Source organism: Saccopteryx leptura, chromosome 1 (assembly GCF_036850995.1).
Source record: "Saccopteryx leptura isolate mSacLep1 chromosome 1, mSacLep1_pri_phased_curated, whole genome shotgun sequence".
NCBI lineage: Eukaryota > Metazoa > Chordata > Mammalia > Chiroptera > Emballonuridae > Saccopteryx > Saccopteryx leptura.
Window position 1 is genome coordinate 252131612 of NC_089503.1, and position 15590 is coordinate 252147201.

The window sequence follows — 15590 nt, forward strand, 5'->3', positions numbered from 1 at the left end:
AAATTGGCCACATTATTTTATAGTCTGTATTATGGCTATTAAAAAATTAACTTGAAAAAAAATTAACTTGGGGGGAAAAAACAGTATCAGCAAACTCAAGAATTATGGTACCAGTTTGGTGCTTTAAAAAAACATGTTTAGCCCTGGCCGGTTGGCTCAGCGGTAGAGCGTCGGCCTGGCGTGCGGGGGACCCGGGTTCGATTCCCGGCCAGGGCACACAGGAGAAGCACCCATTTGCTTCTCCACCCCCCCCCCTCCTTCCTCTCTGTCTCTCTCTTCCCCTCCAGCAGCCAAGGCTCCATTGGAGCAAAGATGACCCGGGCGCTGGGGATGGCTCCTTGGCCTCTGCCCCAGGTGCTAGAGTGGCTCTGGTCGCGGCAGAGCGACGCCCTGGAGGGGCAGAGCATTGCCCCCTGGTGGGCGTGCCGGGTGGATCCCGGGCGGGTGCATGCGGGAGTCTGTCTGACTGTCTCTCCCCATTTCCAGCTTCAGAAAAATACAAAAAACAAAACAAAACATGTTTAGCCCTGGCCGGTTGGCTCAGCGGTAGAGCGTCGGCCTGGCGTGCAGGGGACCCAGGTTCGATTCCCGGCCAGGGCACATAAGAGAAGCGCCCATGTGCTTCTCCACCCACCCCCTCCTTCCTCTCTCTCTCTTCCCCTCCCGCAGCCAAGGCTCCATTGGAGCAAAGATGGCCCGGGCGCTGGGGATGGCTCCTTGGCCTCTGCCTCAGGCGCTAGAGTGGCTCTGGTCGTGGCAGAGCAATGCCCCGGAGGGGCAGACATTGCCCCCTGGTGGGCAGAGCATCGCCCCCTGGTGGGCGTGCCAGGTGGATCCTGGTCGGGCGCATGCAGGAGTCTGTCTGACTGTCTCTCCCCGTTTCCAGCTTCAGAAAAATACAAAAAACCCCAAAAAAACATGTTTATTTTCTCGTTTATTGACCACATTGATTGATTCTGCGCTCAGGGGAAATCACTGTGATGAACACTCAGGTCTGCATATGGCACCTACTTGTGGAATCAAGCCCGCACATTGGACTGAGGGACTGTAACAAATGGTACTACAGGCCCTGTTAGGAAAGCAAGTACACAATCACAGTGCCTGGGAGCCAGAAGGGGCCAGGAGCAGTTTCCTAGCGAAGGGCACTGCTTCTACTCCTCTGAGTTCCTGGAGGCCAATTCACCCTACGGAAGCTGATTCAAGGTCATTTCTATAAATAGTACTGAGGTTGCCCCTTGAAGAGAGAGGCACCGGTGGTGCCCCCCACCAGAGAAAGAGCCAACTTGTCAGATGGAATGATTCACAACATGGCAACGAACTGTTGTTTCTCCTCTGTAATTAAAAAATAAAGTTTATCTCAAAAACAGAAAAGAGAATAGCGGAGGAACTTGATCAGGCTTTCTCTCGAGTTGACCCTTTCCGGTCATGATGCCTGCCTGGCCTGCCCAGCCACTCATGGCCTCAGCTTCCTACTGGGATGAGGGAGTCCGGGCAGTGCTGCTCTTGCAGGGTGGGTGTAAGACCCCAAACCAGCCAGGGGTGCTCGGCCTTGCTCAGAGCAGGCACTGGCATGAGAATGGTGCAGGAAGGAAGGCAGCTGAAGGGCACTGGGGCGCAGGACGGGAGCTCAGGGCAAGTCGCAGTAGGGCAGGCGGAAAGGGTAGAGGGGTGTGTAGCGTGTGTCGTGCCAGAGCAGCTTCTCCTCCAGGAAGGCAACAGTCTGCAGGGTCAGGACCAGTGTTTGGTGCTTCAGCATGCTGTGCACGTTCAAGCCTGGGGGGCAGGGGGTGTAGTCAGGGTGGGATGTACTCCACATCTGGACCCCTTTCTCTCCTCACAGGAGCACCCCCCTTAGAGACCCATGGTCTGGCGTGGGGTTTGAGAGCCCTGCGGCCGGGGTCAAACCCTGGCTCAGCAGCTCACCACTGGGGAACCTTGGACAAGGGACTAGCTTCAACCCACCAGCTTCTGACGGACAGCCTCCCAGGTCGTCTGCCCCTTGCTTGGCCATGAGTAACACCTCACATTCCAGTGGATGGGTATAGACCATAAACAGAGCAGATGAATAGAAACAATGTACTGAAAGTGTGGCTGCAGTTAGTAGGCAAAGAGGAGAGAGGGAGGTGGGGAGGGCAGGGAAGGAACAAGGCAGGTCAATCAGGATCTGGTGAGTACTGGGGGCCTCTTGGGCTTTTCCCTGAGTGTGGTGGGAGCCATGGAGAGCTGTGGGCACCAGAAGGATGTGCATGGACTCAGTTGCTCCAAGGCGTCCTCTGGCAGCTGGGGCAGGGGGACAGACTGTAGGGATAAAGGAAGAGGGGGCTGTGCTGATCCAGGCAGAGGGCTGGCCCAGGGTGGTAAGAGGTGATTGGATTATTTAGAGACGGAATCGACTGGGTGAGCTGACTGACTAGAGTGGAGGGTGATGGCATGGTGTGGGGCCTAAGCCACTGGAAGGAAAGAGATGCTGAGATGCCTATCAGACCCCCTTCTGTACCTGTCCAGGAGGCAGCAGGACATGCAATCTGGAGACTGGGGTGGAGCTTTGGGGATCAGCAGTATGGGCTGAGTATGATGTGCTCAAGACAGACCTGATCCTGACTCTCTGCTTCTCTAAGTGAGGAGCCAGGTGGGGACAGCCAGTGAGCCTTTGCATTCACTCCACACCCGGCACTGTGACTCAAGCTTGGATAGATGTGATATCACAGCATTTAAGAACAAGATCATTCTGCCTGACCAGGCAGTGGTGCAGTGGATAGAGCATCTGCTTGAGACGCTGAGGACCCAGGTTCGAAACCCTGAGGTCGTTGCCTTGAGCAAGGGGTCACTGGCTCGGCTGGAGCTCCCCCACCCCCACCCCGGTCAAGCCACGTATGAGAAGGCAATGAACAACTAAAGTGCTACAACTATGAGTTGATGCTTCTCATCTCTCTCCCTTCCTGTCTGTCTATCCCTATCGGACTCTTTGTTTGGGCTAGTTGAGAGTTGGGGAGGGTGGTCACTCTCCAAGATCACTCAGTGATTGACAGGTAGAGACAGGATTTGAACTTACTTTTGCACTCCCTGGGGACCTGGGGTGGATCAGTGCCCTTTACTCACCTACCACCGGAATCAGGTTGAAAGTCTTAAGCCCAAGTGTGGCTGTCACGATGTTCTGAGGCATGTCCTTGTAGTCTCTGAAATGGAGGTCAGGAGGTGAGCTCTGCAGAGGATGTAGCTTAGCACCCCCACCCCCACTCTGCCCTGCACCCTCACAAGTCCACCAGGAGCACGGAGTCCCCCCAGCAGCGGTAGTGGGCCAGCTCTGTCAGGTACTGGGGGTCTGCAGTTGGCAGCTCCAGAGAGTCCACGATGTGCAGGTTGTCCTGGTGGGAGGAAAGAACAGATGGTCTGAGCCACCACCCCAGCCTTCCTTGCTCCCCAGACCTCACAGCCCACACGCCCCAGGACCCTAGTGGCTCCCAATAGGATTGGGCCTGTACCTGGGCCAGCTTGACGGTCAGCGCCACCTTGAGGCCCTGCACCCGCACTTTCATGGGCAGCATGTAGTAGTAGCTTGTGGGGCCCCGGGGGCCATGGGCAATGCCTCCTGCAGGCAGAGGTGTGTAAATAGATGAGGGCCCCAGCTGGACTTGGAGGTAAAAAAATTAGTCCCAGTGGCTGGTGCAAGAGTAGGGGTGGGGAGGTGCTGCCAACCAGGCTCAATTCCAGCAAAGAGGGCAGGGCCTCTGGTAGGGATGGAGAGGGGAGGCTTGATTGGGCATCACCTAAGACAGTCGACTTCACCTCCCTGGGCCTCTGTTTCTTCAGTCATCAAACTCTAGGTAAGGACTGTCCACCTGTGCACCTGCCCTCTTCTGGGCCCTGAGAGTGCCACAGGGAACAAGATGGAAGGATCCCTGCCTCACACCATTCATATTCATACAGAGGCTTGACCACAGAGGAAATAAAGGTTGACAGGGTAGCCCAGGATCTGTGTGGGGGAGGGAAGGTCAGGGAAGGCTTCCTGGAGGAGGTATATCCTAAACACAACAGAAGGATAAGCAGTTGGCCAGGCAAATGGCACATGACTCTGAGTTAGTGCTATCTGGGCAGAAAGGGTGTGAAGAGGACATGTGGAGGAGACCAGTCTGCAGCCACCAGTACCTGGAATGCCAAGGAAAGGATCTCCATGCAAAGGCTGCAGGAGCTGGAAGGTTTAGGAAGATCCCTCTGGTTGCTGTTTCAAGCATGGGCCATAAGAGGTGAGATGGAAGGCTGGGCCAAAGCAGACTGTTGTCATAGTCTGATGAGAGGCCAAGGCCAGAGCTGGCGGCAGCAGGAGGGATGGCGAAAAGTGGACAATTGTCAGATCTCTCCCTGCATGTGGGCAGGGAGGGGTGTGGGTCTAAGTCCTGTTGTCCCAGCTCCAGGCAGGCTGATGAGGTGGAGGGAATGGGACTGACATCACTCCAGATGTGGCAAAAAACACCCAGGCCCAAGTTAGCCCAGAGTCTCCTCCCAGCCTTGTGCACTTACCTCCTCGCCAAATCGGGGAGCGGATGCTGCCATGCCTTGCACGCCCACTGCCTTTCTGTGGCCAGGGCTTCCGGCCACCACCTCGCACCTCAGCTCTAGTCTTGGTCTTGGCATAGCTCTGTGGGCACAAAGTGAGGATGGGGTCAGGTTCATGAAGCAAACGTCATCATAGCCAAAAGGTGCCATCCCCAGGAATATAACAGTGACCTGGGCAGAATGGGCCTGCCGTTGGGAAACCACAGAGGAAGCACAGAGATTGGGGTTCCATCAGGACAATCAGATCACTTTCAGAGGGAGGGAAGGATAAAGACATCAAGAGTTCACTCCTCCACTCCAGGATATCAGACTCAGAAAGGCAGGGGATCTGCTGCCTGGCACACAGTAGCTGATCAGTGATTTTTGAACAATTTCAATTTGGCTGCAACTGAAAGGAAGGTGGAACTTGGGATAAGACATGGCTAGAGAGAATCAGGAGAGGTGCAGGGTGGGGAATCATGACAAACTTCCAATGCCAGGATGACAACTTCATTCCTAGGGCAACGAGGAGCCAGGGAGGGTGTGGCCAGGGGAGAACTCGCTGCACTTCTGAGTGGGGAGATGGAAGGCAGAGATCCTGATTGAAAATGGCTACTTCAGTGACCTTGGCATAAAATCTAAGGCCTTCACCGTTTCTCTTGCTGACCTCTAGGCCACACAGGGCTGTTTTTTTGTCCCTTTGCATGTGCTACTCCCTCTACTTCCATCCCAGCCCTGCTATCCCCTTCACCTAGTTACTGAGTGCACACCTGAGGTTAATGCCACTTTCTGTGGGGCTTTACTAATTATACATTTACAAGTGTACCACTAGATTCATGTTCACCTCTCCAACTAGACCGTCTTCACGAAGGCAGGGACCTCTCCTGTCTCATCCACTAGCACATATGCCCAGCGTATAGTGGGTATTTAGAAAATGCCTGACAAATGACCAACCCATCAGTGAATGGTTCAGGAGAGAGAAAATGGGCCCGACCCCAGCAGTCCAGAGAAAACACACTAAGGGGCTTCCTATGCCCACCTCGCCCCACTCAGGACACTCACAATTCTCTTGAAGTTCTTCTGCCAGATGGCGACCTGGTGCAGGATATCCAGCCTGTAGAGAAAGGAGACTTGAGAGGTATGCCTTCACTTAAATCCCTCTCACGGCCCCCACTCCACTAGATGAAAACCCAGGCTCCTCCCTCCCACCTCCAGGGTCTATGAGATCTGCGCCTGCCTTTCTTTGACCCCATGTCATGCCACCGTCACTCCCCCTCCATTCCATTCTGTGAAATGAAATCTGGCCTCCAGGCCTTTGCACTTGTTCCCTCTGCCAGAAATGCTCTTCCCCTGGCTAGCTGCATCTCAGCCCAAATATCTCCCAGACAAGGACCCTTGCAAAAGAGAAAGCTGTACCTTTCTTATTCTCACCTTGCTCCTTTCCTGTAATTATAGCTTACTTAATGCCACCTTCTTTATGAACTGGTTTGACTCTTTAGCCATGCACTGTCCCATATGGTAGACACTGGCCACATGTGTGGCTACTAAACTCCTAAAATGTGCCAGTGCCACAAATTAAATAAAATACATTATTGAAATCAATTTAATTTGTTTCTTCCTATTGTTTTAAAAAATGTGGCTATCAGCCTGACCAGGTGGTGGCACAGTAAGTAGATAGAGCACTGGTCAGGGGCAGAGGACCCAGGTTTGAAACCCTGAGGTCACCAGCTTGAGCATGGGATCATAGACATGACCCCATGGACACTGGCTTGAGCAAGGGGTCACAACTAGCTCGGCTGGAACCCCTATCCCCACCCCATCAAGGCACATATGAGAAAGCAATCAATGAACAACTAAGGTGCCACAAGGAAAAATTGATGCTTCGTATCTCTTTCCCTTCCTGTCTGTCCCTATCTAACCCTCTCTCTGTCTCTCTTGCTTAAAAAAAAAAAGTGGGCCCTGGCCGGTTGGCTCAGTAGTAAAGCGTCGGCCTGGCGTGCAGGAGTCCCAGGTTCGATTCCAGGACAGGGCACACAGGAGAAGCGCCCATCTGCTTCTCCACCCCTCCCCCTCTCCTTCCTCTTTGTCTCTCTCTTCCCCTCCCACAGCCAAGGCTCCATTGGAGCAAAGTTGGCCCGGGTGCTGAGGATGGCTCCATGGTCTCTGCCTCAGGCGCTAGAATGGCTCTGGTTGCAACAGAGCGAAGCCCCAGATAGGTAGAGCATCACCCCCTGGTGGGCATGCCGGATGGATCCCAGTCGGGCGCATGAGGGAATCTGTCTGACTGTGTCTCCCTGTTTCCAACTTCAGAAAAAAAAAAAATGTGGCTGCCAGAATTTAAATTACACATTATGTGACTACATTGAACATGGTGCCTGGGTTGTAGTTGGCTAGAGGTTGGAAATCTATGGCTAATAGGCCAAATCTGGCCTGCTGCCTCTCTGTAATTATGTTTTTGGTTTTTTTTTCTGAAGCTGGAAACAGGGAGACACAGTCAGACAGACTCACGCATGCGCCCGACAGGGATCCAACCGGCGCGCCCACCAGGGGCGACGCTCTGCCCACCAGGGGGCGATGCTCTGCCCCTCCGGGGCGTCGCTCTGCCGCGACCAGAGCCACTCTAGCGCCTGGGGCAGAGGCCAAGGAGCCATCCCCAGTGCCCGGGCCATCTTTGCTCCAATGGAGCCTTGGCTGCGGGAGGGGAAGAGAGAGACAGAGAGGAAGGAGGGGGAGGGGGTGGAGAAGCAAATGGGCGCCTCTCCTATGTGCCCTGGCCGGGAATCGAACCCGGGTCCCCCGCACGCCAGGCCGATGCTCTACCGCTGAGCCAACCAGCCAGGGCCTCTCTGTAACTATGTTTTACTGGAATACAACCCTGCTCATTTGTTTATATATCACCTATGGCTGCTTTTGCACTACATTGGTAGAGGTGAATAGTTGCCATGGAGACATTATAGTCTGGAAAGCAAAAAATATTTACTATCTGGCTTTTTTTTTTTTTTTTTTTAACAGAGACAGAGAGTGAGTCAGAGAGAGGGATAGACAGGGACAGACAGACAGGAATGAAGAGAGATGAGAAGCATCAATCATTAGTTTTTCATTGCACGTAGCAACACCTTAGTTGTTCATTGATTGCTTTCTCATGTGTGCCTTTACTGCCGGCCTTCAGCAGACCGAGTAGCCCCCTGCTGGAGCCAGTGACCTTGGGTTCAAGCTGGTGAGCTTTTTGCTCAGACCAGATAAGCCCGAGCTCAAGCTGGCGACCTCGGGGTCTCAAACTTGGGTCTTCCACATCCCAGTCCAACGCTCTATCCACTGGGCCACCACCTGGTCAGGCTGATTGCTTTCTCATATGTGCCTTGACCAGGGGGCTACAGCAGACCGAGTAACCCCTTGCTCAAGCCAGCAACCTTCGGTTCAAGCTGGTGAGTCTTGTTCAAACCAGAAGAGCCTGCGCTCAAACTGGTGACCTCGGGGTTTCGAACCTGGGTCTTCCACGTCCCAGTCCAACGCTCTATCCACTGTGCCACCGCCTGGTCAGGCAAGAGTAACAACTTAATACCACTTATGTGCCAGACACCATGCACATGAGAGGAGGCATCATACACCTGGGAAAGCAATAACCCAGCCCTGAGTGATGGCCCACATAAGGTTGAGATACTGCCTCTAAAGGTTTCAAGCTGTGCCTGACCTGTGGTGGCGCAGTGGATAAAGCGTCAACTTGGAAACGCTGAGGTTGCTGGTTCAAAACCCTGGGCTTGCCTGGTCAAGGCACATATGGGAGTTGGTGCTTTTTGCTCCTCCCCCCGTCTCTCTCTCTCTCTCTCCCCTCTCTATAATGAATAAATAAAATCTTAAAAAAAAAAAGGTTACAAGCTGTGTGACCCTGGGCAAATTTTTTAACCAGTCTGTGCTCAGTTTCCTTATCAACAAAATAACGATAACAGAACCCCTCCCTAGGGTTCCTATGACATCCAGTTAACCAAAGGCAAACAGGCTGTGGCAGGCACACAGTAAAGATTTAGACATTGTTAGTGATTGTTTTTTTGCGAAAACTAATGACAGCAATGATAATCAACATTCCTATAGAACTTACTATGTGCCAGAGTTAACTCATTCAATCATCACAGCAACCTCTTGATGTTTTGACAGGTATACACTAAAGCACAATATGGGATGGCAAGATTTGAGAGGTTGTGCATCATTAACCTCTGCAGGCTTCAGAGCTCTGCATCCTTAACCGGCCTAGAGGATGTTGCCTCTCAGCCCTCAACCTCACCACTCTGCAGCAGGGAAAACCATCATCCCCTTTTGACAGGTGGAGAAACTGAGGCTCAAGCCCAGGTCACCTGATTCCTAAACCCGCACTCATCGCCCCTTTGCCACCCAGTTCACCATTCCAGCTCTGTTCACCTGGGTGCCACGGAGAAAATGTCGGGGTGTAGTTCGGCCAGACCTACGCGTTCCTGCTCGTAGCCCCGCAGGGACTCCACCCAGGCCTGCACCGGGCGCCGGTGCGCGGGTACCTGGAGCTCGCACTTGCGCAGCACAGGTGCCTGGGGATCTGAAGCAATTGGGAAGTCAGGGGTCAGAAACAAGAGTTAGAGCTCCCAGGCGCCGCTCCTCCTAGGGTGACCCCGGCTATCTCACCCGCACTCTTTATCGGTTCTGGCTTCTCCAGCGGCTGTACTGCCTTTTCCGTTAGCGCGGTCAGGCCCTGTAAGCGGTGGGCGAGTGAGAAACAAACCCTGAATCCTCCAACCTCTGTTCTCCGACCCTGCCCACAGTCCCCAGCCTCACCAGGTACCGCGTGGGCGAAAACCAGACCGGCGCCCGGGCCCTGACTAGCAGCAGCATTGCAGCGCACCTCCGCACGCCGAGAGGTCGAGACTCCCTCTGCACACCGGCGCCTTGCGATTACGTCATGCCCGCGACTCCTCCTGCTCCGCTCGGATTCGGCACCGCAAAGCAGAGCATGCAAGAGTGAGGACCGCGGGCCCAAGCCTGGCCTGCCCTCACCACGGCCCCAGGATTAACCTCCAGACTCCAATTTCCACTCCTGGCATAAAGGACCCTCTGTGACATCTGGGAACGAGACCACACAGCAAGAATCACCGCATGGACCTGACCTGTGGTGGCGCAGTGGGATAAAGCGTTGACCTGGAAGTGCTGAGGTCGCCGGTTCAAAACCCTGGGCTTGCCTGGTCAAGGCACATATGGGAGTTGATGCTTCCAGTTCCTCCCCCCTTCTCCTTTCTGTCTCTCCTCTCTCTGTCTCTCCCTCTCCTCTCTAAAATGAATTTTAAAAAAAAAATTAAATAAATAAATAAATAAATAAAAGAATCACCGCACGGCCTTCCTCTGTTGTGTCCCGCCCCCAAAGAGCCGGTACTCGCTTAGCCAATGAGCGTTAAGTCTGGAAAAGTGACCCGCCCATGGTTGGGCGGTTCTGGGGAGGACACCTAAGGGAATATGACCAATAACTGTTATGCTTTTGGTGTAAGCCACGCCCTCTACGCCCCACCCTCATTTAGCTTTCTGGATTCTCGGATTTGGCTTTCTCTTGTTGGTTTAGGTACTTGAGGGGCCTTATCTCCTATAGAAATCCCGAAGGATTGAGCCTGCGGGACCTTGCCTATCGTCTTAGATCCCACAGGGCAGGACTGTGTCCACTCAATTTCCATAGGTCTGTGTTTCCTCCACGCCCTAGGCCAGGGTCTTGCCCTTCTTTTTTTTTTTTTTTTTTTTTTTTTGGGTCTTGTCCTTCTGAGACATGCAAGGCTCTCCGAGCAAAGAGCAAAGTGAGGAATCCACAGATCTTGTATTACCTCTCTCGTTGCCCACCCCACTCAACAGAAATCCAAATAGTCATTTTTAGGTTCTTTGCTACGTTCTCCATACGACCTCTAAGGGGCGCCACGAGCCCATAGCAGCCTTCCCTGCCTGGTCAGGCTTGATCATGTGGAGGTCAAGATGGTCTGGACTCAGCTCAGGGGCCGAGAACGCGGCCTTGAAGCCATTCTCAGTTTTCCTATCTGGAAAATGGGTCAGTTATGGGATTTCAATGAAATAATGGAGGTGAAGTGTGCCATACTTGGCACAAGGTGAAAAATTTAATATTATTATTAAATTTTTATTATTATTACTATTATTATTACTATTATTATTACTTTTATTTTATTTTATTATTATTTATTATTTATTATTATTTATTATTTATTATTATTATTTTATTATTATTACTATTATTATTACTATTATTATTACTATTATTATAATTATAGCATTATTATTACTATTATTATTAAAAGTGAATTTTGTCATTAAAGCAAGGTAAGTGCCAAGGTGGGGATTGGGGTGGACCCTGGAGGATCTGAATGATATACCAAAGATGGGGGGCGGGGGTTTGCAACTGATATATAACATATGGATATTTATATGAAGTATTAATGAAAACTTAAAATGTATTTCATAGTGCATGCTATCCCTGCAAGGTAACTGTGAATGTGTGTTTAAAAGTCCACATTCAGCCTGACCTGTGGTGGTGCAGTGGATAAATCGACCTGGAATACTGAAGTCGCTGGTTCAAAACCCTTGGCTTGCCCAGTCAAGGCACACATGAGAAGAAACTATAAGTTGATGCTTCCTGCTCCTCCCAACCCTGACTTTCTCTCTCTCTTCTCTGCTCTCTAAAATTAATATATAATAATAATAATAACAAAATCTTTTTTAAAAAACTCCACGTTCTTTGCAGTTTAAAAAGATCTTTTAGCCTGACCAGGTGGTGGCGAAGTGGATAGAGCATCAGACTGGGATGCGGAGGACCTGGGTTCGTGACCCCGAGGTCGCCAACTTGAGCGCAGACTCATCTGGTTAGAGCAAAAGCTCACCGGCTTGGACCCAAGGACACTGGCTCGAGCAAAGGGTTACTCAGTCTGCTGTAGCCCCACAGTCAAGGCACATATGAGAAAGCATTCAACGAACAACTAAAGTGTCGCAATGCGCAACGAAAAACTAATGATTGATGCTTCTCATCTCTCCGTTCCTGCCTGTCTGTCCCTGTCTATCCCTCTCACTGACTCTCTCTCTCTGTCTCTGTAAAAAAAAATAAATAAATAAAAATAAATAATAATAATCTTAAAAAAAAAAAAACTACGAGGATAACTAGAGTGAAAAGTCTGTCTTCTTCAACCTCTGTCCCCTGTCTACCAATCATTTCCCCTCCCAGAAGCCTCCACCACATACAGCTGTGTGTCTCTTCTCAGAACCAGATTATGATTTTACAGACAGATTTACAAGTCTGAGTTTAGATTTTATGCAGTGAATGAAGGAATGGCACTTAGTTGCTTAAAAATTATTTTTTTTTTCCCCTGGCCGGTTGGCTCAGCGGTAGAGCGTCGGCCTGGCGTGCAGGAGTCCCGGGTTCGATTTCCGGTCAGGGCACACAGGAGAGGCGCTCATTTGCTTCTCCACCCCTCCCCCTCTCCTTCCTCTCTGTCTCTCTCTTCCCCTCCCACAGCGAGGCTCCATTGGAGCAAAGATGGCCCGGGCGCTGGGGATGGCTCTGTGGCCTCTGCCTCAGGTGCTAGAATGGCTCTGGACGCAACAGAGCGACGCCCCAGAGGGGCAAAGCATCGCCCCCTGGTGGGCGAGCCGGGTGGATCCCGGTCGGGTGCATGCGGGAGTCTGTCTGTGCCTCCCCATTTCCAGCTTCGGAAAAATGAAAAAAAAAAAAATTAATTTTTTTCGATTTACTGATTTCAGAGAGAAAGAGAATGATCAATTTGTTGTTCCATTTATTTATGCTCTCCTTAGTTGATTCCTGTATATGCCCTGCCCACAACCTTGGCATATTGGGATGATGCTCTAACCAACTGAGCTACCCAGCCAGGGCTACTTGCTTAAGGACTTATTAGGCACCTACTATGTACCGCTGGGCTAAATCCAGTAGATATCCTTGAATACTCACAGTCCAGTGAAGAAGGCTGAGGAATAAGAATGGGGGAAGGTCTTCAGGGCTATGGGAACCCAAGGAAAGAACTCCTCATGAGTGAGGACGAGGTCTCAGAGTTGACCTCTCTTAAGCTGTAACCTGAGAGCTAAGGATTGAGGGTCCATCAACAGTTTGTTCAGAAAAATAAAATGTGTTCTAGGCTGAGGGAACAGAAGTTACAAATGCCAAAAGTGGGGGGAAGGTGCTGGACCTTCCTGATAGCCACATGCTTTGTTCATTGACTCATTCATTTATATTGAACCCAACTAAGGTCTTTTCAAGAATATCCCTAAAAAATTCCACACTGTTTCTTGTGCCTAGAATACTTTTCCTAGAGTTCCACTGGGTCAATCCTTCACTTCCTTTGATTCTTTGCTCAAAGGTCACCTTCCAGCAAGAAGTCTGTATTGACCACCCTATTTATTTATTTATTTATTTGTATATTTTTCTTTTTTTATAATTGAAATTTTAATTATTTTATTTTCTTTTTTATTTTCTTTTTATTTATTTATTTAATTTTTGTATTTTTCTGAAGCTGGAAACGGGGAGAGACAGTCAGACAGACTCCCGCATGCGCCCGACAGGGATCCACCCGGCACGCCCACCAGGGGCGATGCTCTGCCCACCAGGGGGCGATGCTCTGCCCCTCCAGGGCGTCGTTCCGCTGCGACCAGAGCCACTCCAGCGCCTGGGGCAGAGGCCAAGGAGCCATCCCCAGCACCTGGGCCATCTTTGCTCCAATGGAGCCTTGGCTGCTGGAGGGGAAGAGAGAGACAGAGAGGAAGGAGGGGGTGGGTAGAGAAGCAAATGGGCGCTTCTCCTATGTGCCCTGGCCGGGAATCGAACCCGGGTCCCCCGCACGCCAGGCCGACGCTCTACCGCTGAGCCAACCGGCCAGGGCCAAAAAGAGAGGTAGGAACAAGAAGTATCAATTTAGCCTGACCAGGCGGTGGCACAGTGGACAGAGCATCGGACTGGGATGCCGAGGACCCAGGTTAGAGACCCCGAGGTCTTGAGCGCAGGGTCATCTGGTTTGAGCAAAGCTCACCAGCTTGGACTCAAGGTCCCTGGCTCAAGCAAGGGGTTACTCGGTCTGCTGAAGGCCCGCAGTCAAGGCACATATGAGAAAGCAATCAATGAACAACTAAGGTGTCGCATGTGCAACAAAAAACTAATGATTGATGCTTCTCATCTCTTCGTTCCTGTCTGTCTGTCCCTGTCTATCCCTCTGACTCTTTGTAAAAAAAAAAAAAGTATCAATTTATAGTTGCTTCACTTTAGTTGTTCTGGGTTAACGCTCTATCCCCTAGCACCATCACAGGCCAGGTTAAATGCTTTTTGTCTGTTTCCTTCATTAGAGTGTAAACTTCCCCAGGCAGAAATTTTGCTCTCCCCTTTTCTTTGCCCAGCACCCAGCCTAGTGCCTGAAACACAGTAGGAGCTCATTAAATGAATTCCTTTAACCATTGCTCTGTTGCAGGAGCATTACCAGAAACAGAGAACGCCTTCCCTTTTTCTCCTGAGTTTTAAAGTTCTCTATTTTTTTATTTTATTTTTTTACAGAGACAGAGAGTCAGAGAGGGACAGACAGGAACGAAGAGATGAGAAGCATCAATCATTAGTTTTTTGTTGAGCATTGCGACACCTTAGATGTTCATTGATTGCTTTCTCCTGTGCCTTGACCGTGGGCCTTCAGCAGACCGAGTAACCCCTTGCTTGAGCCAGAGATCTTGGGTCCAAGCTGGAGAGCTTTTGCTCAAACCAGATGAACCCGCGCCTAAGCTGGCAACCTCGGGGTCTCGAACCTGGGTCCTCCTCATCCCAGTCCGACGCTCTATCCACTGTGCCACTGCCTGGTCAGGCAAGGTCTCTATATTCATAAAGTTACAGATGCATAGAGTACCCAATAAATGATTATTTACCCAATGGTACTGGAGTCACGTAGACATAGTTCAAATCCAAGCCTGCTTCTAATTGGTTGTGTGTTTCTAGGCAAGTGGTTAGCTCTTCTGGAGTTTGGTCTCCTAATTAGTAAATGTGACACATACAAACTGTAAAGCCATAAGCCAGGGCCAGGACCGCCATCACAGCAGCCGCCTGGTCCATGCAGGTTCGCATTGGATTCAGATAGTCGGTAAAGAAACAATGGAGCCAAGAACTGATGGGCTTTCATCTTTAATTCTAGCTTGCACCCGGCGGGCAAGTAAAACATACACACTGGGCTCCAAAACCCACTCACATTCAGTGCTCACAAAGCCACTGACTTATCCGAGTTTCCTAGAATCAAAGGTTTCTAGCTCACCACTTATTCACCTCTGTTCCCCATCTCCTTCCTTCTCCAGCGTCAAACTGCACAAACTGGCCTCTCACTCAGCACTCCGCCATCTTGGCTGCTTCCCCTGGCCACATGGCCTCTGTTGGGCGGATAAAATGTATTATGCTCACTTTGTTAAAGATGCCGTCGCCCAGGTGATATTAATGTGTGTTGGGGGGCAGACAGGATCATTGTAGCCTGGGGCTTGGTTTTGGGATTAAGCCTCTCCCTCCCACCCGTCTTGATGTGGGGTGGTACAATCCAATCATGCCTCAGAGAAGTGACTGTATTAGAGACTTCCCTATTTTGTATATTGGATTAAAGGGTTTGAATCTACAGTATAAAGTGGGGGTAGAACGGGAGTTTGTGCTCTTGGTTCCTGAGGTTAGCATGAGAAAGCAGAGAGAGTAGAGCCAGCAGTGGAAGGAGGCCACGTGGAGGAGGCCAGGAAAAGCAGCCAAGATGGCGGAGTGCTGAGTGAGATGCCAGTTTTTGCAGAGTTTGTATCTGGGACAAGGAAGGAGATGGGGAACTGAGGAGAATAAGGCTGGTGAGCTAGAAACCTTTGATTCTAGGAAACTTGGATAAGTCAGTGGCTTTGTGAGCACTGAATGTGAGTGGGTTTCGGAGCGCAGTGTGTGTTTTTACTTGCTCGCCGGGTGCAAGCTAGGATTAAAGACTATGGCCCAGCCTGACCTGTGGTAGCGCAGTGGATAAAGCGTCAACCTGGAAATGCTGAGGTCGCCGGTT

The 15590-nt window shown here is 50.9% G+C and overlaps 1 protein-coding gene across 2 annotated transcripts; it reads right to left on the bottom strand.

Moving 5' to 3' along the window:
* Nucleotides 1–907: 907 nt before the first annotated feature.
* On the bottom strand, nt 908–9474 carry MRPL4 (mitochondrial ribosomal protein L4). Of its 2 annotated transcripts, XM_066346700.1 has the most exons (10): nt 9334–9474; nt 9184–9250; nt 8947–9097; nt 5596–5647; nt 4519–4636; nt 4147–4417; nt 3483–3589; nt 3256–3365; nt 3100–3176; nt 1646–1773 (listed from the first exon to the last, which is right to left on the bottom strand). In XM_066346700.1, the coding sequence occupies exons 1-9, from the start codon at nt 9388–9390 to the stop codon at nt 3126–3128; spliced, it is 984 nt and encodes a 327-aa protein (XP_066202797.1). In that variant the 5' UTR covers nt 9391–9474; the 3' UTR covers nt 1646–1773; nt 3100–3125. The 2 variants fall into 2 exon arrangements, with proteins under 2 accessions (XP_066202804.1, XP_066202797.1); XM_066346707.1 differs by lacking the exon at nt 4147–4417 and having other exon boundaries at nt 908–1773.
* Nucleotides 9475–15590: the final 6116 nt, after the last annotated feature.